This window comes from Lemur catta, chromosome 11, assembly GCF_020740605.2.
Source record: "Lemur catta isolate mLemCat1 chromosome 11, mLemCat1.pri, whole genome shotgun sequence".
NCBI classification, from domain to species: domain Eukaryota; kingdom Metazoa; phylum Chordata; class Mammalia; order Primates; family Lemuridae; genus Lemur; species Lemur catta.
This window is the reverse complement of record NC_059138.1, coordinates 7,451,366-7,478,311: the sequence shown is the minus strand read 5'-3', so window position 1 is coordinate 7,478,311 and position 26,946 is coordinate 7,451,366. Positions and strand designations below refer to the sequence as shown.

The window sequence follows — 26,946 nt, the reverse complement described above, 5'->3', positions numbered from 1 at the left end:
CAGGTAAGGATTTATCATCATGTTTACAGGGTGATAGAGGGAGATCTGTCATTCATGTGAACATAGACTAAATAAAAGGATGAGATTTGTTCTTAAAATATTCCCGCCTAGCGGAATGAACATATGAAAATTATCAAGTCCACTTGAAATGTCATCTTACAGTGAATTACAGTGGATTCTTCCCCACCTCTTTTATAATACAAATAATGTTTGATTGTTTTCCAAAGCTATAGAGCTAACTCTGAAATATTTCTTCTGTAAACATAAGTTTACTTTGAGCCAAAACCTTGTCAGAGTTGGAAAGGCTACTTTTAAACAAACAAGAAAATCAACAGTGAAAAGAGGAGCCTAGTGCCCAATTTCTGTTTTCTGGAGATCCCTTGGAGAACTGGTTGGCAATAAATAAACAACTGAGGTGTGTACAAGGAAACAACAAGCTCTTTTCTGTCTTTGCACAGTTCAGAGACAAAACAGGGGTCACGCATCCCCCAGCAAGTCTGCTTCATATTCAGGCACCGCTTACAGGGACCACGGAAGTCTCCAGTAGAAGTCATGCTTAATAAAATGCAAACTCGCCTACGAAAATGCCAACATTTTCATTTTGTTTTGATGACTCTCTTAGAGAATAACAATGTTCAGCTTAGATTTTTCTTTTACTTGTAGTGCCCTTTGGGAAGAACATTTTTTTTTTCTTTTAAAAGCCACCCAAAGTTTAACTCAAGCAGTCTCATTGTTCTTTCTCCCGTGAAGCTAGCAAGAAAAGACTAATGTATTACTTAATGAAGCTATTCATTGCTTAATAAAAATAAGAATTAGTGGCAATAACTGTGATATTCACATTAACCTTATTTTTGTGCTTTCACATAGAAATTGCTCTGATCTAGTGTATTTCTACCATAATTTGCTTTAGAAAAGTAAAGCAACTAGGAAATATAAATCCAATGATTAAAAAAAGTAAGATATCTTTTTCCTTGTTATTGTAGAAGTTTGAGTTAATAACCTGTGCTAAACCCAGCTAACAAAGCTACAGGTTTTGGAAAGCGCAAAGTTCTAATACTGATGTGTAGAAGAAGCTCTGAAAAGTGAAAAAAATATTTTTGACTTGAATTCTACAAATCTGGGTCATATTCCCAAGTTTATAACTTACTAGCTCATATTGGCAAGTATTCTGATTTGTTGAATCTTGATTTACTCATTTGTTCATTTTCAAAGTGAGAAGTAACTCTGGCTACTCCTCAGAGTGATCACTTATTGGATTGGTAATGGTCACATGAGACCGTCTTCAAAGTTCACAGCAAACAAAATACTGATGAAGACCAATGTCATAAACCTCTGGTACAATATTTTTATAACAAATCATCAGCATTCAGTGTAGGCAGTCCCCATTATCACTTATTTGTATCTCCCGTTGAAGTATGTAAATTCACTAAATTTATAAAATCAATTTGCCAAAAGCTTATTTTAAATAATAGTCTTCTTTAAAGACAATAGATACATTAAGAATCTATGCTCTATGAGTTCAGTAACTTTGTTTTTGATGTACTCCTAGCGTCTAGGGCATTGCCTAACACATAGTAATGAATGAAAGAATTAACTGAATGGGTATATCCTCCTTAACTATATTCACAGGATGATTTAGTTCATAACTACATTCCTCATGAATATGTTCTTCATGAATATATTTATTAAAAGACTAAACCTGTGACCCTTAGCTTTTGATAAATTGAACAATCCTTAAAATACTACTAATATATTCACATTTATTGAATATATTTAAGAGAAATATATTCATGAATAAATTCATAAGAAGAATACATTCATATTCATGGAATATATTCTAGAAGAATATTCCTTAACACAATTACCTAAGAAATTGGTAAATTTGATGAATTTGGTGAGTTAGTCATCCATTGATTGATTCTTTAGATAATTATTTTTGGTCAATCCACTTTTCAAGAATGGGTTTTCAGTGAATTGATCTAGAGCCCCTTCTCTGCATGATGGTCAGCAGGCCTGTTACTGGCTGCTGAAGTTCACCACCCTCTAAACCTGTGGGCTCAGATCACCTCCCATGAAATCTGTTGGAGAACAGAATGGCCTTCCAACTTCCAAAGGGAGAGAGACATTAGAAGCCAACCTCTACTTCAAACAAAGACCTACTAAATCAGCTCCTTCTGGCTCACTGTTTTCCCTCCTTCTCCCTGAATTCTGTGTCATCTTAATCTTGTTTTTCAGAGTCTTTGGCTCTACCTCAGGGAGATTTGTTGGTGGATGTAAATCCATAGTCCCCTCATTAAAGGCTGTGGTAGACACAAAGGGGACACTCTGATCTTGACTATTGGTCTAAGAATATAATGTATATAAATCAGGTGTGACCAGCCACATGCACATCCTTTCTCAAGTAATGTGTGTTTGTTCAAACTTATCTCCCCAGCCACCAAAGGGCTTGGCCTCCAGTGGTAAGTCACTGTCATTGTGAGCCATGGCTTCTGACGAACTCATTCTTCTCAGGTATTTGAGAGCAGAGAAGGTTGAGAACATTCAAACTAATTGAGCTGTGACAGTGGTGGGATTGCAAGAGCTGAGCATTAGGATGTCTGTCCCATCTGGTTATACCTTTTACTCTGAGAGATACAGAGATGAGAAGCTTAAGGATGAAGATGAAGAAAGCCTAAGAGAGAAAATTTCAATAAAGGGAAGTTGGTAGACTCTATGCAGTTTAAAAACAAAGCACAACAAAAAACAAAATGATGATCAAAATAATAAACACTTTCCAAAAAATGGTATAATAGCAAATTCACAACTACAAATTTCTGCTTAAAACAGAAATAAAAGTGACTGTAAATAATGGTGAACATTTAACTTTAAAACCTACTAATTGGCATATTTATTTAAAAAAACAAATTAAGAAATAAAAGTATAATCCATAAGCCTTTAAATAGAAAAAAATGGAATATAAGAAAAATAATCAGAAAAGCATAAATGGCATGGTAGTGTTCTCATTGCCCAATAAAGTCAGGAGATACAATGAAAGGATGATGGGTTATATAAACTACGGTTCTTAACCTGTGAGAGGACCTAAACCACTGAAATTGTGTACAAATTTAGGGTATATGTGAGTAAGAGTTTTTCTTAGAATGGGATACATAATTTTCATTAGATTCTCAATGGTAGACCATTGAAATTTTTCCATGGAAATTTAGTCTTGGAGTAGTTATTTAATTTTTTAACATCCTAAAATATCGGTCTCCATAAGCTCAACATAGTAAGAGTCTAATTAGGTTGCCCGTATTAGATAGCTAATAATATCATATTATATATCGGGTTTCCCATTGTTTAATAATGCAGAAAACAAAGCATAAAGTGGGAACTGAATAAAATTTAGGTTAGATTTAAAAATAAATATCACTATTACTTTGATTCCACTTGAAACAGTTTGTATATTATTGAGGTAAAAATTACATACAGTTGATTCTCATTAGTCTCATTAGTAGATATATATAGTTCTGTTCTAATTAGCAAATACTAAATTCTTTTTCCTGTGGGAAATACAGGGTTAGGTTCCTGCCAACAGCTGGTCACAACATTTACATCAGCCAATCAATACATAACCTTGTTCTGTGTGTGTTTCTGTTTAAAGTTACCTTATTTAATATATAACATTGATTTATTAACATTGAACTCATGGCCAACAGCATTACAATTTATACCTGAAACCAGCTTATCTAACAAACACGTTTTGTCTATGTAAGGCATATATTAGCCTCTTGCACTTAGAACACTAAACGGCACTTCAGCACTATGTTTGGGGACAGCCTTTAATAGCAAAATCAACAAAAAGCACAAAAGTACAAAAATGTGGCACTAAATACACACTGAAAAGAACCCTGTTTACAGGATAACAGGTGAAACAAGAAGGCAAAGCACTGCTTTGCTCAACTTCAGTTGGAAACTTGTACTTTGGGAGACTCAGGTATGTCACTACCCTGTGCACGCTTAAGTCTGAATTGCCACAGAAGTACCACAGGTATTGATTTTGAATTTACAAATGAATTTTAGCAAGTAGGCAAACTCACAGACACTGAATCTGAGCACAGTGAGGATCAACTGTACATGAAAATGCACAGACCTTAAAGTACGATTCAGTGGATTTTGATCAATATATATGTTTAGACAACCAACACCACAATCAGAAAATAGAACATTTTCATTACCTCAGAAAGCCCTTTGTACCAACTTACAGTTCATTCCCACTCGCATTTACCAACCCCCGACAGGTAACCACCACTCTGATTTTTATCACCTTTCATTAGTTTTGACTGTTTTCGAATTTCATATGAAAGGATTCATGGAGTATGTAATTTTTGTGTGCATGTTTTTTCATGCAACACAATGTTTTTAAAATATATTCATTCTGCTTCTTGTATCACTAGTCATGCTTCTTTATAACATAGCAATATCTCCTTGTTTATATATATACTGTGTGGATATATAATTATTTCCCATTTGGAACTGTTGTAAATAAAGCTGTCAAAAACATTCCTGTATGAGTATTTTTGCAACATATATTTTGGTTTTGCTAGGTAAATACTTAGGAGGGGAATTGTTGAATAGTAGGATCAATATATGTTTAACTTTATTTAAAAACTATCAAAGAGTTTTCCAAAAGAGTTTTACAATTTTTACTCCCAGCAGTAAAGTATGAGAGTTCAAATTGTTCCAGATCCTGGTCAGTTCTTTTAATTTTTAGCCACTGAAATGGGGTCTAACATTGTATATCATTGTTTTCATTTCCCTGATGACTCATGATTCAAGCACTTTTTCATATGCTTATGAGTAATTAATAGATCTTTGTTATATGACTTTTTTCCATTTTTTCCTTTAATTAGTAATTTGTAAGAGTTTTAGTATATTTTACCGTATTCTGTTTTCAAATATATGCATTGCAAATATTTTCTCCAAGTCTCTTTCTTGCCTCGAATTTTCTTAATCATGTCTATTCATGAGCAAAAGTTTTTAATTTTGATGAAGCCCAAATTATCAAGCGATTTTGATGCCCCCTGGGAAATCTCTGTCAACCCCGAAGTCCTGAAAATGTTCTGTTTTCTTTCAGAAACTTTATAGTTTGGGTTTTTGTGTCTAAAATCTATCCAAAATAAATTTTTATGTGATTGTGTAAAGTAGGAATCAAAGATACTTTTGAAAAATATTTATCTAGTTGTTCCAGCACCTTTTAAAAAATAAAACAAAAAATTTAAAACAACTTTTCTTTCTCTGTTGAATTGGCTTGGTGTCTTTGTCAAGAAACAATTGACTACGTATATGTGGTTCTATTTCTGAGCTCTCTCTGGGAATATAACTAACTTTATAGTAATTCTTGAAATCAAGGGATAAATCCTTTAATTTTTTTTTTATTATTTCGAATATTTAAGATTTCTTTGCATTGTCTTACACATTTTAGAATCTTCTTGTATATTTCTGAAAAGCCTAGTGTTGAGATTTTTATTAGAATTTCATGGCATATATCTTCGTTTATTTACCTCTTTAATTTCTCTCAGTAATGATTTGGAGGTATTAGTGTGAAACTTTAAACTCTCCCCAAATGACTCTAATGTACAGACAAGATAAGAAACACTTACCTAGATCTTTTCTTTCTTAGAAGTTTCTGAGTGCTTGCAAGAAAAGAATCTATTTCATTCTTAAGATTCTACATATTAAATAAGTGGAGTGGTCATTTCTAACAAAACACATAAACAGTGTCGTGCAATCTGCTCTCTCCAATATATTTGTTACTTTAAGTTTCCATTCAGGTAATTCTTTCAGAAGAAAGACATGTTCCAAAGTGACTTGCTGTCTTTATACCTGCACAGAAAAACATTTGGCAGTTTGTTAGCTTGAAAAATAAAAGTATCTTTTGTCTGCACAAGCACCTTATTACATGTTTTATCTGACTACAATTAATCATATTTGTAAGGTGGTTTGGACTGGCAAGTGAAAATTAGCTATATTAAATTGAATACATTTTCTTATGATATGGAATTTACATAGATAATATATATGTATTTACATAGAAATGCATATTCCCTTTTTTCTTTTTATTACATAAATATATAATTGATAATTAATAAGATATATCATTAGCACACCATAGAACACTGTAACAGACTAAAGATGGATTCATATTCTAGGAAATTTTTCTCTCAAGAGTGAATATTGAATAAAAGACTGAAAACTCCAGTCACTGTAATTTTATTTGAGGCATTTTACAACAGATGTTACATCTTGGTTTGTGCCTATATTTTAAATACTTTCTTTTTTTCAGTGTTCATTAAACCAGTCTTTTTTTCTTGTCTCTGATAAGAGCAACATCTGTTTCTTCTTGTTCAATCAAAGCAACCACCTCAAGACTCTTTAAAAATAATATCATTATAAAGACAGCATGAATAGAATATTCTCCACTAACATTTTACATTTGCATACAAAACAAGTATTTCTACTTGTTGTAAGTATATAAGTTATGGAGATATTAGAGAAAATACTACAAAAAATTTAGTTATCTTATAGAAAAGGATAAGACTAGAAGCTAGAATATAGTTTCAAAGATGTTGGTTTTGGGTTAGAATGCTCTTTGTAGAAATATCAATTCCTTTTATAATGTACAGTTGAAAAGTTTTTATCATTATGAATTATTGAATAACTGGAGATATCTATTATGAAGTAACATCAATTTTTAAATGTAAAATTAAATCAAAACTGTTACAATAGTATATATTTTTAGAACAAATATACTTTGGAAATTATGTACCCAGTTTATATCAGTCTCCTCAGAGTTAGTCACCATGAGAAGCCCTTGGTTAGAATTGGATTTAATTTTTGGAAATATTCCACAGATATTCAGAACCACCATATATTGATACTCTAGTTGGGAAAAAATATATTTTGAGGAGGAGAAAGTAGATCAATAACTATGAAGAAATAAAATTGATTTTATTGTATAACTCAAAATTGGCTTACAATCTGTTGACCCTGATATTAACAAGAGATATATTCAGATACCTTTCCAAATCCCAAATTCCTTATCACTGATATCACACTGTTGAATTTATATGGGGGAGGAGGGTGTTTGTCCATAAAGAAGACCCCTTTTTATCATTTTATAATAGGTAATGTTTGCAGCATTAAAGTCCAACAACCCAAGTTGATATTTAAAGAACTAGGTTGGTTCACTCATTGAATAAAAAACAAAGCTCATATTTATTGAGTGGTAAGTATGTGCCAGGCATTGTTCTAAATGATAATATATATACTTAATCCTCACAACAATCCCATGAAATAGATTCTTTCACTATTTTCATTCTATAGAAAAGGAAATTGAGGCATAAAAAGGGCTAACTTGCTGAAGGCCCAGACAATAGGTGAGCAGAAATGAGGTTTGTGTCCAGACAGTCTGACTTCAGAATCTGTGCTCTTATCTACTATGTTATTCTAACTTTTGAGGGTGGGACTATCAATCACACACCCCTGGGTTCTAATCCTATCTCAGGCTCTTACGTGGCATGTTACATGTGTGCCTGAATACAGTATGATTCCAAATATAAGACAATTTCCCATCCTCTCCAGAAGATCATGGACTACTTTTTTACTTAGGTGAAAATGTTGATAATATTTATTATGTCTTTTGAAAATTACTTACATAAATAATTTAGAAAGTTCATTTTTCACTCTTTTTAGAAATAATTTTGTTCTAATGTCTTCACATGCAGCTTTAATACGGTGTCTTTGTCATAACTTTGTGAATCATCTAACACAGTTTTGTGGAACAAATCATCATTGCCTCTATACAAGTTGTTTGAGATACAGGAATTTTTCCCTGTGTCTAACCGTCTCATGCCATGTCACTGTACTTGTTTTTCCAAGCCTCAAATTTCCATTAGCTTAACTCTGGACTCATTTTTTTCAGTTGTTTCACATGTGTAAATTCATAATCTCCACATGGTAAAAACTTATATTGATTTCTTGTTTAGAAAGTTTCCTTAGCACTACACCAATATTTGTTATTGTGAGATAATAAACACCAAAGAAAAATTACTAAGTTTAATTCTCAGGTTTCTTCTCTGTGAAAGGAAACTAATCAAAGTTTCTATGTTTTTTGTCCTAGTAATCACACACATACATCCACCCTGCTTCTGGTGTGCCAGACCACACGCTAATGCTCTCTAAATACTAATCCTCCTACTCCAAGCAAAGCTTTGAAGTAGGTACCGTTACTTTGATTTTAAAGGAGAAAAGCCTGCAGCATGGAGAGGTTAGGAATTGCGCGGGTTGGTGAGGCACAGGGCAGATGCAGGCGGTCTGGCTCGTGGCTGGATGAATCCTCCGTGTGCCCATCCGCTGTTGCCCCTCACCGTTGGGAAGAGTCAGGTGGTGATGTGCACAGTGTGTGTGTGTGTGTGTGTGTAGTTGGTGCCAAACACGTATGAGCCATGTGAGACATGGTCTCTTTATTCAAGTATCAATAAGCATCCTTCTCTTTTGCTCTGGTCCTGCCAGAGTCACTGTTGAGCCTACAGGGCCCCACTGCATCTGGGAGTGGGGGGCCTGGTGAGTCTCTCTCCATTTTGGGGACATTCATTGGCTCTAGAGTAGTGGGTAAAAGAATAATACTCTTTAACAGCAAAGGAGAAAGGCTGCTTTAATCCTGTTTGGTGATGTATTCTTTGTTATTTAGGACTTGGAAATTTTGCAATAACACTTGCGTTAATGATACATCGTGGTTTTTTTCCTGAATAAGCCCATGAGTATTTATTTAAGAATGCATCTTATAGCATTGATTTGGTCAACTGTGGGAATTTGAGTGAATTTCATATATTGGAAAAACTCTCAAATTTTATTAATTTTACATTTGATATGAATTAAAAATTATGAAACAATATGGTTAATTTTAAAAAATGCTTTTAAAATGTTATTCCTTATAGCTTCTCTGAAGCAGAAATAATTCTATACTACTTCCTCTAATTGACAGATGGCCTAGAAAGGGATAAAGACAAAACCCATTCTGGAACACGTTTGCAAGAGAGATCACACGCTTGGATTTTAGTCCATGTTTGCTGCAGTCGTTCAGAGGTGGACGTGGGCAGAGGATGCGTGTGCTGAGCCTATGGTGCCCTTTCTATTCTCACCATGACATTGGGAGGCTGAGTCCTGAGTAGCGGGGAAAAACTAATGTTCATGTGTCAAAAGGTCTAGATGAGGGTCTCAGCTCTACAAACTAACAACAAGATAGCATGTTCACGGTCAGCAAGCCACTCATAAAATGGAGAGAGTGAACACAAAGTTCTCTTTGCTCATAGTTCCACAAAGTATGGAAGTTACTTTAGTGAATATTCGTGGACTTTTTTCTAATGTGCCTTCATGGGAAAAAAGTCCTAGTATTTCCTGGTCAGATATGTGACATAAAATTTCCATTTAAATTACAATTTTAAAGTAAAAGCATCACTGTAAGAAAATACTAAAAGATATGTTAATATATGTAGTATGTGTGCTGATGGTCCGACACAACAAAAATCTGATGGCACAAACAATTGAAAGTTGGTAGATGAAACAGGATGATGTTTCAGTTTGTATTTCCAGCCCTAATGCTATGGCAGACCCAGGAATTTACCTCCTTTCCAGATGTGGTGGCAAATGGAAACGTGTAAGAGAGTGTGTGTGTGTGTGCGCGCGCGTGCACGTGAGTGTATGTAGTATCAGAGAACTCTGATGGTGGATGTGTAGGGGCCATGTAGCATGTTTTGTGTTGGTTTTGCTTTGTTATGTGATTATAAGATTTCAAGTTTTGGAATCAGATATCTGAGTTTCAATTCTAAGCTCTGCCATTTACCAGCCATAGGATACTTGCACTTTATTAGACTCAGACCCTTACCTATATATTGGAGATAATAATTGTTCAAAAAAAATTCTGTGAAGTACAAGAACAGTATATCTATGTATGCTCACATATACAGACATAATGGCATTCTATTCTTCTCTAGAGAGAGCCTTCAGACTACTATTTTTTAATAATATTTTTTATAAAATTTAAAAGAAGTAGTTTCTTTTCATTTGAGCCATTGGGTCATCCTTGCCACGTTTAAGAATGAACCTTATTATTTGGGGGGCCCATTTATATCACAAATTGCTGAAATATACCTCTTCGTGATTAACATTAAATTTCAAAATAATAATTGGAATTAAAGTGAATAGGAATCACAGTTTAAGCTCTAATACAGCAGTGGCTGTTATCAGCAAGGCTCCTTTCATCTGGGATCCAATTTCTTTAGTAATTAAGTTCCTTGAAAAAACTAAAATAACATTTTAATTTTAATCTGATTAGAATAATAGTCCTTTTTGCTATGAACAATTAAACTGTGATGATGTTCCATTTATAAATTAATTTCATGATGAAGAAATTTTCTGAAAGGTTTCCTGGTCTACAATTTAGCATGGCTGAAGATATTTTATAAGTGACTTTCTCTGGATGTGTGATTCTTTAGGATTAGATTTGGGGGCTGAATATTTGTAACATTAATGTCTTTGAGATCCCTGTCCCCAAATGGCACTTTATAACATGGTTTGTCAAATTATAAGGGCAAAAACCAAAATGAGAATCAAAGCCATGCACTCTTATTGTTAATCAACAATAAATCTGGTTTTGTACTTTAAAGCAAAATGTTATGGTGAAGATATGGTCCTTGGTGCATCAGTTCTGTGGGAATATCCAGAGGGAATAACTTGAGAAGGAAGTATTTCAGCATACGCTATTGCTTGTCTGACAGCTAACTGACTTTAATTTCAGGATAAGACATTACATTTGCATGGTAACTTTACGGTACAAGACATTTTATTTCTGTTGTTCTTCATGCAATATTTGAAAGGCGAGAAAGAAAAAAATTAAAGAATTGCTTTCCCAATTTTTATATAGATGGGAAAAGAAAAACTCTGAGATTAAATGACTTACTAAAGATATTCTTGTCAGAAACAGAACTTAAATTAAAATCATGCTTTTTTTTCTTTTCCAATGAGGAACTATCTTACAAAGCAATCTATTAGTACCAAAAAGTAGACCCTAATATAAAAATTTGGGTGCATATAGTTGATTGGTCCAATAAATGCACGAGGGTAGAATGGGAGTGAGACAAAGAAGGCTGGAAAGCCCCAAAAGGGGTTCTTTAATAAGGGTTTGCTACTATGGGAAACGAGGGGGATCCCAGTGAAACCACTCTGAGAGACCATAGTAACTGCTGCTCCTTGCACACATGGTCTTCTGGCTGGTCCCTCTTCCTACATCATGGAAAGCCATTGCTGTATATCGGAGTCATCTGCAGGTGACAGCCAGGGTGGGCTGCAGGGACATGCTTCATTGAATAACTTGATAACTGGACAAGGCCCATTACTATCTGGTTAGCGTAATGCAGATTTCCAGGAAGATTTATTGATATTAATGACAACAAAAATATTTACTTGCTGAACTTATTTCTTACCCTTAGAATCGATCATATTGCACATGACTATTTCCAGCCTAGAAGCCATAGTCTGCAATGCAAATGCTACTTTTACTGATGTCTTATGTTGTATCATCGACTTGGCCATCAATGAAACTCAGAAGGCCAAATTCCTACTCATGATCAACTCCTCCTTTTCATTCACATATTTGTTCTCACCTACTATGTACCAGGCACTGTTTTAAGTGCAAAGTTTTTAATACAGGATAAAATAGACAAAATCCCTGACCTCACAGAGCTCATTTATCATCAAGTGGTAGAAGTCAGAAAATGAAACACAAAAACTAGTAAATAAATATGTAATAGATTTGGTAATGAGAGGAGCTACAAGGAAAAATAAAGCTTAGAAAAGAAGTGATATTGAAGGAGAGGGGAACATGATACTTTATATAGAATGGTTAGGAAAGACCTCTCCGATAAGGTGACATTTGCAAAAGACCTGATGTGAGGGAGCAAAGCCATGCAGACAGTTCACACAGGGTGTTCCAGATGGCTCGCATGACATTTCTGAGTTCACCATAAGGATGTTAGTCAGGACTTTTAGTGAGTTCAGAAGCACGGGAAAGTTGTAAGGGAAATAATGTGATCCCAATTATACTTTTTAAAGAGATAATACTACTTTTGTGGGAAGACTAGATTATTTAAGTGCAAAGAGTACAACCAGGGGAGCTAGCTCAGGGGCTATTAAAACACTCCAGACCAAAAATGATAGTGGGGTTCACGTGGCTGTTTGTCTTATTACATTCTTTTATACTATGCATGTTATTTATATATATTCACATGTATTATATATTTCATAATTTCAAAATTATCTTGTATTAATTAGAACAGAGAGTTTTCTATCATTCTTCATGGAAACAAAATGTACTCGATGAGTATTACTAAATTAAAATCTGAAAATCCTAAAATAATCACTGAAAGGTGATTATTTATAATAATATTTACTATAATATGACAAAATACTACAGATATGTGACTATCTTCTAAGCTCCAAATGGCCTTAAGTTTTTCTTTAAAGTAGTATCTCTGTTTTGTAGTATAAACCTATCACTAATTTATGCTTTTTCTGTAAAGGACCATGCATAGTAAATGGTCCAGGCTGTGCGGGCCATACAGTGTAACCGTCTGATTCTTGTTACAGGGCACATAATATGCAAACAAATGGGCTTCACTGTATTGCAGTAAAACTTTATACAGGCACTAAAATTTGAATTGTTTATAGTCTTCACATGTCCCTAAGTATTATTTTTCTTTTGATATCTTTTTCACCTTTTAAAAATGTAAAAACCATTCTTAGCTCATAGGTTATACAAAAACAGGTGGCAGCAGGCCAGATTTGAGCCACAAACTATGGTTTGCAGACTCCTGGCATGAATTATCAGGAGTTTGGAAATAGAGAAATAGTATTAATGCCATTGGGGTGTGTGGGGAAAAGAATGGGTTGAATAAAGTCATTTAGTAGGCGATAATGACCTAATTTAATAATTTATTTTCTAGTTAGCTTTGCTAGATCTCAGTCTCAGATAGGAAAATGAATTTATGGGTTTTATATAATGTTTCTGTTTGTTTTTTAAAATCTTCATTTTTGTGATGTTTTTGCTCAGTAATAATATTTGACAAGTACAGTTTATAGAAATTAAGGGCTAAAGAATAAATGTGTGCTTATTGTGCTTCGCTGATTTGCTCTCATTCTATTTTGGGATACCTGTACTTGCAAGGCTTGTCTTTCTTTTGTGAAACTGAAGTGTATCCTCGCGTGACTTCCACCCGTGGATTCCAGATTGCGCCATCTGGAGCACAATAGACCAAAATCTCTTCTCTTTGCTATAGCATATAGGTCTTCACAAAGTCAAAAAGCCACACTGACCCTTGTGGACTTCTCTGCCTCTTAGTGTGTCTTAAACTCTCTCCAGATACTTCTGTTTATGGCTGCTCTCCTCTGTTTGCCCCTTAATTTTCTAATTATTCTTTGTAAAATGAGCACACCCTAGAAAAAACTTTAAGCTCTTGTTCACCTGATAGGTAATTCAATATAATTTCTGTTTCCAAAGATCATTGTATTAGGCAACAATGAAATGTGATTGTTTGGGGTAGCATTGTTGTTCTACTGTTTTTCATTTGTTTAAATATAATGTACTCCATTATAAATATACCTGATTTGTAAGTGATCAGATAATCCTGATATTATTTCCCATGATTATTAGTGGTTAGTTAGCACTGATAACCACAGATTCACATTTATTTTTTAGCCCTTTATTACTATAAACTATACTTGGCAAATATGGTTATTGAAAAAAACCAGTATTAAGATTTTAAAAACAGAGGGAGGCATTATTTAAAGCCATGAATTCATTTTCTTATCTGAGAGTGAAATTTAGCAAAGCTAACCAGAAAATAAATTATTAAATTAAAATAGTTCATTATCAGCCACTAAATGACTTTATTCAACCCATTCTTTTCCCCAAGTGCCCCAATGGCATTAATTCTATTCCCCTCGACTGGGTTATGTCATGCTTTATTCAGTCCAACGGAATATAAAACCACTTATGATGTTAAAGAAACATGAAATATCAATGTGAATTGTAATTAGCACTATACTATCCTAGATGAAAATATGTATTTTTTACTGGTAATATTCTTACTTTTTGATATTAAAAAGTATGTTTAACTTAATATTAAGAAAAGAAATTGACTTTTATTTTGTACTTACCAGGTTCTGGGTTGAATGATGGACAGTGGCATGAGGTCCGTTTCCTAGCCAAGGAAAATTTTGCCATCCTCACCATTGATGGAGATGAAGCATCAGCAGTTCGAACTAATAGTCCTCTTCAAGTTAAAACTGGCGAGAAGTATTTTTTTGGAGGTAAGAATGCCATTGTTTATCGGCTAATGAATACATTACTGAAATTGTAGTTTCAAAATGAAGTTTGATCGTGACAGATTTATGTTTGATTCATTGGATTTAGTAAATCTCAGGATGCAACAAACAAGAAACAAAAAACTCTGTCATTCCATTAAGCTAAAAAGAGTTGAATATTTTTGTTCATGATGAAGATACTAATGTGATGTCACCATATTCTTCTGGTCCAACTCAAGTCTGTGACAAATAACACTTGAAATTCTGAAATCATTCATTCTCTTAATACTCAAGATTCAGGTCCTTGAATTATGTATTGGTCACCTATTTCTATACAACTAGTTACTCCAAACCCTAGTGTTTTAAACAACAAACATTTACTGTCTCACAGTTTCTATAGATCAGGAATTCAGAAATGACTTAGCTGGGTGATTCTGAGTCAGGGTCTGTTATGAGGTTGCCCTCAAACTGTTGGCTGTGGCTGCATTACTTAAGACCTTGACTGAGCTAGATTGTCTGCTTCCAAGAAGTGGTATTCACCTGGTTACAGTCAGTGCCAGCTGCTGGCTTGGGTGCCTCAGTTCTCCTCCATGTGGCCTCTGATTCTGCAGTGCCTCTCTTCCTCACGCAGCCTCTTCTATAGGTGACTGGGGAGAGAAAGAAAAGAAGAAAGAAGGGGAAGGGATAAGCAAGAAAGAAAGTTCCCAAGATAGAAACCATCCGTATTTTTTTAAATAATCCAATCTTGGCATTGACATCCCATCACTACTGCCATATACAATGTGTCTGAAGTGAGTCACTAAATCCAGCCCACACTTCAAGGAAGATGGTTACACAAGGGTGTGAAAACCAAGAGCCAGGGAGAGTGGGGCCATTTTTAAGGCTGCCAACCATCATTGCTTTACAGATTTTGGTTTCCAAGCCCAGCAGTCAGGAGAATGTTGACTTCCTCTTGGGTCTTTGGTCTGTCTTTAGGATATGCTGTCAGCAAATGATCATGATGATGTTTCTTTGGTTATATCCTCACTGGCTGAATCCTCATAGTATATAAGAATCACCAGAACTGATTACTATTTGCATTCTTAGGCCCCACCCCTGGAACTTTAAAATGCAGGATGCTGAGAGGATTGGGGAATTGTAAACTTCATATGATTCTGATACACATGATCTGAGGAACAGAATTGCAGATTGACCATAGAAAATTTGCATGTACATCTTTTAGATTATTTTTGAAAGACAACATCAGTCACTGAAAAGTTTGAGATGTGTGAGAATTAGCTACTGTCCTATAGCTTTGCCCCCTGGGAACAAAGGATAGGAAGCCATAACCCAAGTTCTGGTGCACATACAGACATTTATTGAGTGAACCTTTATTAGCAAGCAAGCACAACACTGTTACACAAACGCTTCTGAAAGCTCAGTGAAGTCCAGCTTTCTGACTTGCTACACCTTGAATAAAATGCTCTCTTGAAGCAGCAACACTCAGTGGGGGGATTCAGCTGCACTGAGAGCCAGTGCCAGGCAAAAGAGAAAGCCTCCTAATCAAATGGCTGACACAGGGGCGCCAAGTGATCCCAACTCCAGAACCATTTCTAAGGGCTCAGGTCACAGGCCTCACAGGCTGGGGATGTCTCTAAAAGATGTTTTGCCGAACTGTATATCCTTAATACCTTTAAGTTCACCACTGAGATCTCTTTTCTAACATTTATGCAAATTAACACTGATTTCACCAAAGAAAACTCAGTTTGGCATTCAGTTGAGTAGAGAATCTGTTGATTCAATTAATTAAGTCAATTAGCTGAATAGACAGCAAAAATCTGGGAGTAGCCACCTCTGAAGTGGCTGCAAGGTTTCTGATCTAATGCCCATCACCACCTCTGGCTTGCAGCTTCCCAGTGAGAATGTGAGCTACCCCTGGGTCGTCCCTCCCACTGAAACACACGTGCACATGCACACGTACATTCCCCCCCCCACAGCTTCATACTGTCTGTGCTGAAAGTTTTAAGGTCAGTTTCAGATATTATAACAAACACATCTTAAGAACACTAGTCTAAAGGGAAGAAGAATGACTTTGTTCTAAACACAAGCTTTGGAATCACGTTCACCTTATTTTGGATCATGGCTTTCCCATGTAGTTAATGGATTCTTTCATAATTTATCTTATTTTCTTAAACTATTAAATGATGATATCATCTATTTTGTGAACACTGCACCACACAACTTGTGAAACCCAGAGTCCAACCCTAGAGGATGGTAAATGCTAACTGCCCTTCCAATTCATCTTGAGTCTTTTTTTTTCTTTTTTTAACTTACAGAAAGCTCCTTTCTAAGGAAGATCTGACCCTTTAGACCATTGCTCATCTAAAGATTTCTCATTAACCATCAGCTTCTGCACTACTCACAGTATTTCTTCCTCCACAGTCATGAAAGAAAACATATTTCCTGCTCACTGAAAGCCTTAGGTAAAGGCTTCCCTTCCCCCCTTTCCTCAGTTTTGTTTCCAAACCCTGAAACATGTCCACACTTCATTTCTTTGGGGGCTGTGTAGCTTCCTTTGTGGCTCAGGCTTGGCTGTTTCACGCCAGCGAGCAATTTTATCTCTCTGTGCTTGTTCCCTGCTAATCCCAGGAAAGGTCTTAGTTCTTCTTTGTAACACCCATGATCAGAAGTTTAAGCAGCAAGAATTCTTTTGGCTTGTTCTTTCTTGGGAATAAGCAGAATAAAAAGAGCAATTAGTCATTTGGGATGTTTTTTCAGCCAGAGATGTTTTAGCTGCTTTAATTTGTTTTCTTTTCTTCCAAACTAGAATTCTTTTAGATAACATGCCATTAATTTTAACAATCAAAAGAATAATAAGCACAAAAATTAAATTTGTTTAATGACTGCTTACTTGGTAATAGGCTTTTGGAAACTGGGCCCATGGTTATAAAAGAGTAGAAAGATTTTTAAATTTATAAATTTTCTTAGTTTGGGTATTTTTAGTATCCCTTTGGTTTTCATTTAAAAGAAAAAAAGCCATGGGCTAAAGAGGAGAGAAAAGAAAGTTCTAGAGCATTTTTATAGGAAGGGGAGCTCCAAGGAACACAGTTGGGGTAGGAGGCAGCTCTCAGGAAGGTCCCAAAGCAAGTGGAGGAGGCAGGAGAGAAGCAGGACATTGGGACTGGCCTGAGTATGACAGGGTTGGCATTAATAAAGCTTAAGAGAAGGGCGCATCCCTTTCCAACCCACCGGTACATGGTGGTCTTGGTCAGTTTGGGATGCGATAGCAGAATACCATAGACTGGGTGGCTTGAACAACAGAAATGTATTTCTCACAGTTTTGGAGGCTGGGAACTCCTAAAACAAGGTGCTGGCAGATTCAGTGTCTGGTGAGGGCTGTCATCCTGATTTGTAGGTGGCCATTTTCTCATTATATCTCTTTACTGTGTATGTGTGTGTGTATGTGGGCGGCGGGGGGAAGAGAGAGAGAGAGAGAGAATGTTCTCATGTCTCTTCTAATGAGACTAACTAACCCCATCATGAGAGCTCTACCCTCATGACCTAATCATCTCCCAAAGGCCTCACCTCCTAACACCATCCCATTTGTGGTTAGAGTTTCAATATATGAATTTTGAGGAACACAAACATGTAGTCTTTAACAATAACCTTTCAATTACTGAGCTAGAGCATGAATTTCAAATAGCTACCTAGATACTATGTAAATATATATAAAGTAGTTCTCTATTAAAACAGTTAGGAGGGTAATTACCAGTTCTTGTGCTCCTTAGCTATTTATGGGAAAATACCAACAGTCCTTCATGCATTTCGGTGCCAAAAAGCTTCCTTAGTTAGTCACTACACTCCATGAATTAGTCATGAAAAATCTCCCAGATATTTTGTCAGAAATCTTTGGGTTGACCAGTCTGTCACCAGAATACTGTATTTATAGGACTTTGCAGCACCTCATTTAGGATTAACTCTTCAGACCACTGAACAAAAAGTAAAGGACTGTGCACATGTGATAAAAACACTGCTGATGGTCACATTTCTGAATGTGATTTTGTGACCTCTGAGTAGGAGCAGATATAGAATTGGAAAGCAATCGGAAAAAATATTTCCGAGGGAACTCCATGCTCAGCCTGGTAAAGGAGAGTGAGAACTCATCTCTGATAAATGTTAGAAAGCCTTGTATAAAAGAAACAAACAAAAAAATCCATAAATGATAAAAAGGTGTCATCTGTATGAAGGTACATTCCAGGTGTAAGGAGCCAACATTTGGAGTGAGCAGAGAAGCGTGGCCAGCTAAGGTTTGGAGTCTGCAGTCACTGAGAGCAGAGCTAAACTTGAGGACAAGGAAAGAGAATTTGCCTTCATTGCTTTTGCGGACCTGGAAATCTTCAGAAACAGAAGAATTTTGAATTTGACCTTGAATTGTAGTACAGTGGGAACCTATCACTACTAATGAAATGAAAATGCTAGGACCTTATAGATAATAATAATGCTGGAAATAAAACAACCGCGCATGCACACAAAAACATGTAGTAAAAAGAAGATAAAAATCCCAAGGTTGCGCTAATCCCTCATTAGAGTTTAGTGTCCTTTCCAAAATAACATGTGCTTAAAAATAAATTAAATTATCCCGGTGTCATGCTGTGTTTGCCCTGGAATTGTGTACAATGTGCAGCTACTGAATAGTGGTGCATAGGCTTAAAGTTGTAGAGATAGAAGGCGGTGCTGCCAGAGTTGTTCATGCTAAACATGAAAAGTTCAAAAGAACATCCTTGGCACCATGTGGATATATATCAAATCTTTTACTGGCAGTAAGAAATTTCCCCATATTTAACTAAAAATGCTGGACAAGTGTGCTGTCTTGCACATGAAAGGTTCTCATAAGAAATGCCTTCAAAAAACCAAATATGGCTATTGCCTTGAGAATTTGGGTCCTTAACCTTTAACTGTAATTAGATCGATGTTCAATTTTTCTCTTCACTAGTTGAAACAATAGTAAATCTTTTTTTTTTTTTATCTTTTTCTAGTCCTGCTTTTCCATGTCCTTGGGCTTTTCCTTCTGAGCATGCTTTTATGTTTTAATTCATCTCTTCTATTACAGAACTGAGATCCGTCTTCACACATTTATATCCAAAGAGATTATAGAGTCTGTAATGTAACACAGGCATTATACTGGATTCTGGCAATATATTAATAGCATGACCAAAAAGAAGATGTAATCTCTATCCTCATGGAACTTACAGTTTTCGCTCTCATGGTTCCATGTGTCTTAACTCTATAAAATTATAATTTTTTACATTACAGTCATACTTCACTTAGTGATGGAGATGCATTCTGAGAAATGTGTCATTAGGCAGTTCTGTCATTGTGCAGACATTGTAGAGTGCACTTACACAAACTTAGATGGGACAGGCCACTACAAACCTAAGCTATTAATATGTGGTATAACCTGTTGCTTCTAGGTTACAAACCTGTATAGCATGTTACTGTACTGAATACTGTAGGCAGTTGAAATAAATGGCAAGCATTTATATATCAAAACATATCTAACCATATAAAAGGCACAGTAAAATTATGGCATAAAAGGTAAAAAAAAAAAAATGGAACACCTATACAGGGTACTTACCATGAATGGAGCCTGCAGGACTAGAAGTTGTTCGGGGTGGTGAGTCAGGGAGTGAGTGGTGAGGCAGCCTGGGTCCTCTGGTCCTGCTCCACTTCCTCCCTCCATTGCCACAGCACTGGAGCACTTTCTGACATTCCACATCCTGTGTTATTTACTGTATCAATTGCCTATTGTGGGAGTCCCTGGCAGAATGTAGGTACTAAGAGGGTGAGGATATTGGTCTTATTTTTTTTTTCTTTTCTGATATATCTCAAGTAATGAGAAAAATATGTCTGACACATAATAGGTTCTTAATATATATTATTCATTGGATAGATTAATCAGTATTCCCTTATGAGTATGTTTAATGACTACATGCTCAAGGGGCTACAGGACTTCTTATTGCCACTTACATTGTCATATTCTGTCACCTACACCCCTCCGTGCAGGGGCCAAGGAGAAGGGCTAGGATTACCATTTAAAATAAGATTCCAGGAAAGCCTCAGCTGAGAAGGTGGCACTGAGCAAAGACCTCAAGGGAGTGAGGAAACACACCATAAGAAGAGGTAGGGGAAGGATACCCTTGGTAGAGGGAAAAGTAAGCATAAACAGATGTGCAGCTGGTGTGTGTAGGGAGTGTTTGGGGAAGGAGGTTGGTGTAGTTGGAGGAAAGAGAGGATGGATTGTGAAGGGTCTTTTACAGTGACGGAGATGAGAGGTCCTTTGAGGGTTGGACCAGGTGAATCTTATTTACATTTTAAAATGATCCCTTGGACTGCTATTTTGACAAAAGGCTGTAGTCAGATGAGGTAGAATATCTCATTAATCTAGATAAAGGAAGATGGACCGGATCATAGCCATGGAGCAGGTGGAAAATGATCAATTCTGGATTCACATTTAGAGGTCAAGCCAACAGAACTTGCAGATAGGTGGGATATGGGGTGTGAGAGACAAACTGAGTCAAGGATAATACCAGTCTTCCTGACAAAAAGGCCCGTGCCTACCCTTTCCACTATTCCATACTTCCTCCTTCACTTTCCACACTTTGGGGTCCACTCAGCTGTGTTTCCCTGAAAATTGCTTCCAGCCTTTACATCCTAAAAGTAACACAGGTATTGTGCATGCAGTAACCCAGTCATGCCACCTCCGAAATTTACAGGACCATGGACAGCTCCACCCTCTTCCAAATTCTCTCTCTCTCTTTCCCTCTTTCCCAGTTCCCAGCATCCATGCTTTTCTAGTTTCCCTTGATGGGTTCTCAGTCAACTTCCGAAACTCTTGTCTGAAGTCTTGGCCTAATGCTCTTTCTGCTGCATCATCTGCAGGGGATAACTGGGACCAGGAATCTACTGATTTAAAACCTACTCTCGTAAACTAAAATTCCAATCGGTCTCCAATCTGGGGACCACCCTGACATTCAGAAGTAAGCAAGTGGAGAACCTTGACTTAAAGCTAAGAAACTTATGATACCAGTGGCCTTTTAAAATAATTAGTTTGCATATAAGCTCCTGGTGTGTATACTTCCTGCTTGAAGATATAGGATTATTGTTATTTTTTCCTCTTGGTCTTTGTCCCATCCCTGGTGCAACTGTACTGCTGAGGTTGGAGGGGGTTAGGGAATAAACTATTGCTTTTTAAAAAATAAACTGAAAAGTAACCATCATCTACACTTAACATAGTGCTGAACATCATTTGCTAATATTGAAGTATATGGGTGCCCTATCTCACTTTTATATAATATGCCTCCCTTTGAAATGCCAATATAGTATTAATGGCAATATCCAACTTTTTTTAACCAGCTGACCATTTGTTAAAATTTTAGAGTGATAGTGAGAAAATCACTGTTTAGAACCTTAGTGATTTCTGCAAATTACTAGTTTATTTAATTTGGATTAGCTGACACTGTATAATAATTGGAATTTATTTCTCTTCACTACTTCCAAACTTATCGGTTAACTTTATTTTGTAAATTTTTCATTGTGATTTTAGTAGTTCATCCTGGTCCATTATTTGAGTGTTTTTCCCTTTTTCACCTAGAGGAGTTGCTCCTTCCTTAATTATAGTGAATAACTTAGAAATTCTCAGTTAATTTCTTAACTAGGGTTTGATTGTATAAAAACAATTTGAAAATATTTCGATCAATATTTGCTACTCTATGCAAATCATTTCCCATTTTTAAAAAATACATTTTTTAAGTCATTTGTTTCCATTATGAGAATTTTCTAAAAGGGAAGATACATTCCTTTTCAGTTTAATTCCGAAAGAACTTTTGGTCTTTTTTATTTGTTTTCCAATTACATGCATAAAAGAAAAGAGCAAAGAAGAGGACGGGAATTGCACAGTGAAATTGAACGTATTAACCTCATCAAAAACTGTTTTTCTGCTTGGAGATGGGAAAGTATTCATTACATAGCCAAAGGTTCCAAGCCTTTTTTTATAGCTCCCACAAGTAAAATTTGATTAGAGGCGTGCTTCAGACTAATTATCTTTAGAATTATTGTGATATTCTACGTACCTTCACCATGTTCTGACTCTGAAAACTGGCTTGCATTGGGAATATTCAGATTTAAGACAGAATTGTAAGAAGTTTTCAAAGAAAAGAATCACGGAATTACAAAAATTCTTTGACTTTCAAGAATTGGCTTAACCCTGTGGCCATTTGCCATGGGCCCCTCTGCTTTCCTTTCTCCTTGTGTTCATTTTGCTACTTTAAAATCACTAGCCTCAAAGAATGTAATATTCTGACTAAGGAAAGAACAGAGATAACCTTAAATATATGTAAATTAATATGATTTTTGTGTGTGGAAATTACAAAGAGGAAACTTCAGGGGTAAGGGAGATTCTGGCTACCCCAATCCAATCAGAATTCTTGCTGAAGACAGGCCGGGCTGATCACCCATCGCCTGGGGGATGGTGGAGTATGAGGGACCCGATCAGACATTGATCCAGGATGATCAGGTATCAAGGATGGGGATTTGTTTCTGGCCAAACTGACTTAGTAGAGTTCTTTTGCTAAAACTAGATTTTACAAGAAAGTGCACAGATGAGCCTCAGAGAAGGTTCAGAGCCTGACTAAGGTTTGGCCAAGCAAAGAATCTCTGTCATGGGTCAGTTCGGGAACTCTAAGAAACAGAGATTGAGATGGAATTAGATGATCAAAAGACTGATTGGGCAAGTACCCCTGAAGGATGAAGGGGTGAAAGAGGAGTAGCTCCGTAACCAAGAATGGTGAAAGGGAAGGAAGGACATGAGAGTGGGCAGATCCCCAGATGGCCGTGCAGCTCTGAGACAGTTTTGGCCACCGTCTCTAGTGCAAGCTGTCTGTCAGAAACCCGTGTCAGACAGAAATGCCCGGCTCTCCTACTCCTGCTGTGTTCAGACTGAGGGCAGTCTGGGCAGCGTGGCCTCCACAGGTGAGCATCTGGGGACGCCGCTTAGAGCGGCCAACTCCGACCTCAGGCAGGAAGGGAGATGTTACCAGCGCCCCTCGTTAGCTGCCACAAGTCATTCAGTGATGATACAAAAATGTAAAAACAAAAGATATTTTTAAAAAGTTCTCTTATGGCACTTCTTTACAAACTAGAGAGACATATGTGGGTTGTTTTCTATTTTTTCCAATGAAGTTGGTATTTTTGTTTGCATTCCTGATTCTTCTGAACAAGTAGAAGAGATGAATTTAGAGTACTTTTAAAAATTGCTGAAAATTCAAATAATAATACCTTGTTATGCACAGAAATAAAATAGAATCCAGCACTTGTAATTGTAATGGTCTATTATTGTTTATTTTGTCTGCTTCCTTGTTTTTTTGTTTTTTTTTTTTTCTTTAGGCCATCAACATTTACATGTAAACATCCCTCTTTGAATGAGGAAGTAAATGCTTTCTGGTTGTGTGAGGTATTTTCCCCATTGCTGAATTTTTTTTAAAAAAGATCACAGACTTAAAAATAAGCTAGTTTTTCTAGTCTGGTTCACCCATGAAGTAACCAAATAGTCTTTACTAAACTTTACCTTCCCCCTTTTCTTCCCGAAATTTCTCTTTCTACTTTGGGTTCCCCCTTGTCCACCTTTGCAACCAACTATCCCTCAGGTGATTAAGAATCATTGGAAATTAATAGTACTAGAAAATTTTATAAGACTGTTTGTCCTTCAAGATCCTAAAATGATTGAATCTCTAATGGTGAAATTTACAAGTAATTTTGGGCATGGAGAGGGGGTTATGGGTGGGGAAATTTAGGCCAAAGACTTTCCTATAGTAACACTCAAGTCAGCATACTTCAGAAGCTGACCCAAAAAGTATGTTGTCTTCAATACATTTTCCACCAAAAAACAATCCCTAAGCCTCCCCGATATGTGGATCTTCCTGATCTCCTTCCTCGCAGTTAAACATAATTAGTGCCAAAGCTGCTACAGCACCATTCCCCAATTGAACCTAATGTGTAAAATTCAGACATTCACTACTTTATATTTCACAGAGGTCTGAGGTTGGAAAGCAAGACCTTTTCTGTTTTCGTAGACCCTTCTTAGATCAGTGTGCAAATATGAAATTTGAATAAGGATGTTCTCTTGCCAGCATTGAACTATGTGATATTACTACCAAGAGAAGTTAGATGCCTCAGAAAAATCAGCAATAAGACCAAATCCTTTAATACCTTCAGAACTTTTTCTATCATCTATAGACTATTGAACAAACTAAGTGATGTGACTCGATAATTCAATATGTTTACATGGTTTTAGGTTTAATATTTCAAAGAAAGAATATTTGAAGGGCAGAAAAAGTAGATAAAGGGGGATGTGCTCCTGGAAAATATGTAGTTAATGTTATGTGTGGAAAAAAATGTTGAAAGATCAAAAGAGGGAGAAATTTCAGTTGAGCTTTTTGAGTGGAAACACGAGCCATCAGGCTGAGTGAATCAGGGAAGTAAAGCCCACCAAGTAGAAACTCAGAAGAAGCAGAAATGTTTCTACTCTTTTCTGGACTAGTGCAAAAGTTGATTCACAGCTCAATAGGTGGAGATTTTGTGCATTTGCTAAGATAATGCATGTTTGAAAACAAGTTCTCACACATTAATTAATGTGCATAAGAACCTTCTTGGGTGCTTCAAAAAAAGAATCTTGGGCTGCATTCTTAACAAAAATCTGATTCAGTTAGTCTGAGGGTAGGGCCCAGAAATCTTCATTTTAAACAGGCATACAGGTGATTTTTTAAATTTTTTGAACCATTTTATTGGCATATAGTTCACACATTATAAAATTTACCATTTAAATCATACGATTCAGTGATTTTTAGTACATTCAGAGTTTTATAACCATCACCACAAGCTAATTTTAGGTCATTATCATCCCCCCAAATAGATCTAGGAGTATTAGGAAGATTTAATTTATTTAATTAATGAGGATATAATAAGGTTAGCACCCAATCACCTTTTAAAATGAAGTTTATTAAGATTTAAGTACATGCAGTAAAATTTACAGTTCTATGGATTTTGATTCATAAATTTTTGTGGGTTTTTTTGATTCATATATCTTTGAGGGAATAAAAACAATGGTTACCAATCCCCTTGTATGAGGACAGAATAAAGTAATTATATACAAGAAAGTTTATTGCAACCTCATAATCATCATCAATAACCAGAAACACCTAAATGAGCAGCAGTAGACAGATGACAAAAGACACTGTGGCAAATCTGTATGATGGAGTATTATGCAGCCACCAAAAGGCATGATTTTGAATAATATTAAATGATACAGGAAAATGCTAATGACAGAGTTTTACTGAAATGGGGATAACATATTTTCATACAACATGAAATCATTATTTCTTTCTCCTAAACCTGGCTGTCTATGTTTTCCATATTGGTTACTGTGCTGTCACCCTCCATCCAGGATAACAAATGACTTCAGTCATTCTTGACAGTTTTATCTTCATGGAGCGTATTCCGCCTTTCACCCGTCCTATCCATTTTAGTGTTTAACTATTAACTACCCATTAAATATTCCACTCAGAAATAGTTTTCTCATCTGTCTGCCTCTGACCTGTTTCACTATCACCATTATAAACCAGGCCACCAAATTCTCCCTCCAGGACTGCTTGATATTACAGTTTCCTGACGTACCCACTGACGACTGTGCTCGAGCCAGTCAGTCCTCTTTCATTCCCTCTTCTCCGACCTTGTCAGTTTCCCCCACCCCTCCCACCACGCAGACCCTCAAAGACTTGCTGTTTCTCCTGCGGCAGCAATAAATATTTGTAACCTGGACCACGACGATCTCTCACCGTCTGGCTCCTTTCCGGTTACACAGGTCACCTGGCACCACTCCCCCTCCTCAGTCCCTGTGCCGGAATCAGACTGGCCTTCCTGTCCCAGGGACCCTACACATTCCATTTCCTCTGTCTGGGCTGTTCCTCAGCCTAACACAACTTGTTAATTCTTTCTCAGATCTCCGCTTAATCAACACTTCTTTAGCAGAGCCTTCCCTTTACCTCAGCTTCTGGCTGAGGCCCGGTTTTTCAGTTTTGTGCTCTCACAGGATCGGGCTCCTTTTGCAAAGAGCTCATATAACAGATTATAAGTGCATATTAGTTATGGAAATTACTTGTTAACGTCTGCCTACCTTACTGTACTTTAAACTTCAAAAGTGCCCGAACATTCTTTTTTCTTTCCTTTGCTGCCTTTTTTCCTTGCTTTCTCTTCTCTTACATTTCTGCTTTCTATGATTTCTCTCTTTCTACCTACCCACCTCTGTCCCCACCTACCCTTCTATCCTTGTAACTGTAGAAGAAAATAAAGCAAAAGTTTAGTAATGCCTATCTGTGGGTGAAAGGATTAATGATCATTTTAATGTTCTTTCTTTTTCGGTCAAATTTTCCACAGTAGCCAAGTGTAAGGTGAAAATCAGAGATGACAAACACTTTCATACCACTAGAAAAAATAAGTGAAAACTACTTGAAAAAATTT

At 36.2% G+C, this 26,946-nt stretch overlaps 1 protein-coding gene across 2 annotated transcripts in view; it reads left to right on the top strand.

The window, feature by feature from the left end:
* The window catches only part of CNTNAP2 (contactin associated protein 2), a 1,715,168-nt gene that overhangs the window by 874,139 nt on the left and 814,083 nt on the right, over nt 1–26,946 (top strand). For both annotated transcript variants that reach the window (XM_045565113.1, XM_045565114.1), the window contains one exon: nt 14,254–14,403. In XM_045565113.1, the coding sequence (XP_045421069.1) occupies nt 14,254–14,403 (150 nt within the window). The remainder of the gene's footprint in view (nt 1–14,253; nt 14,404–26,946) is intronic.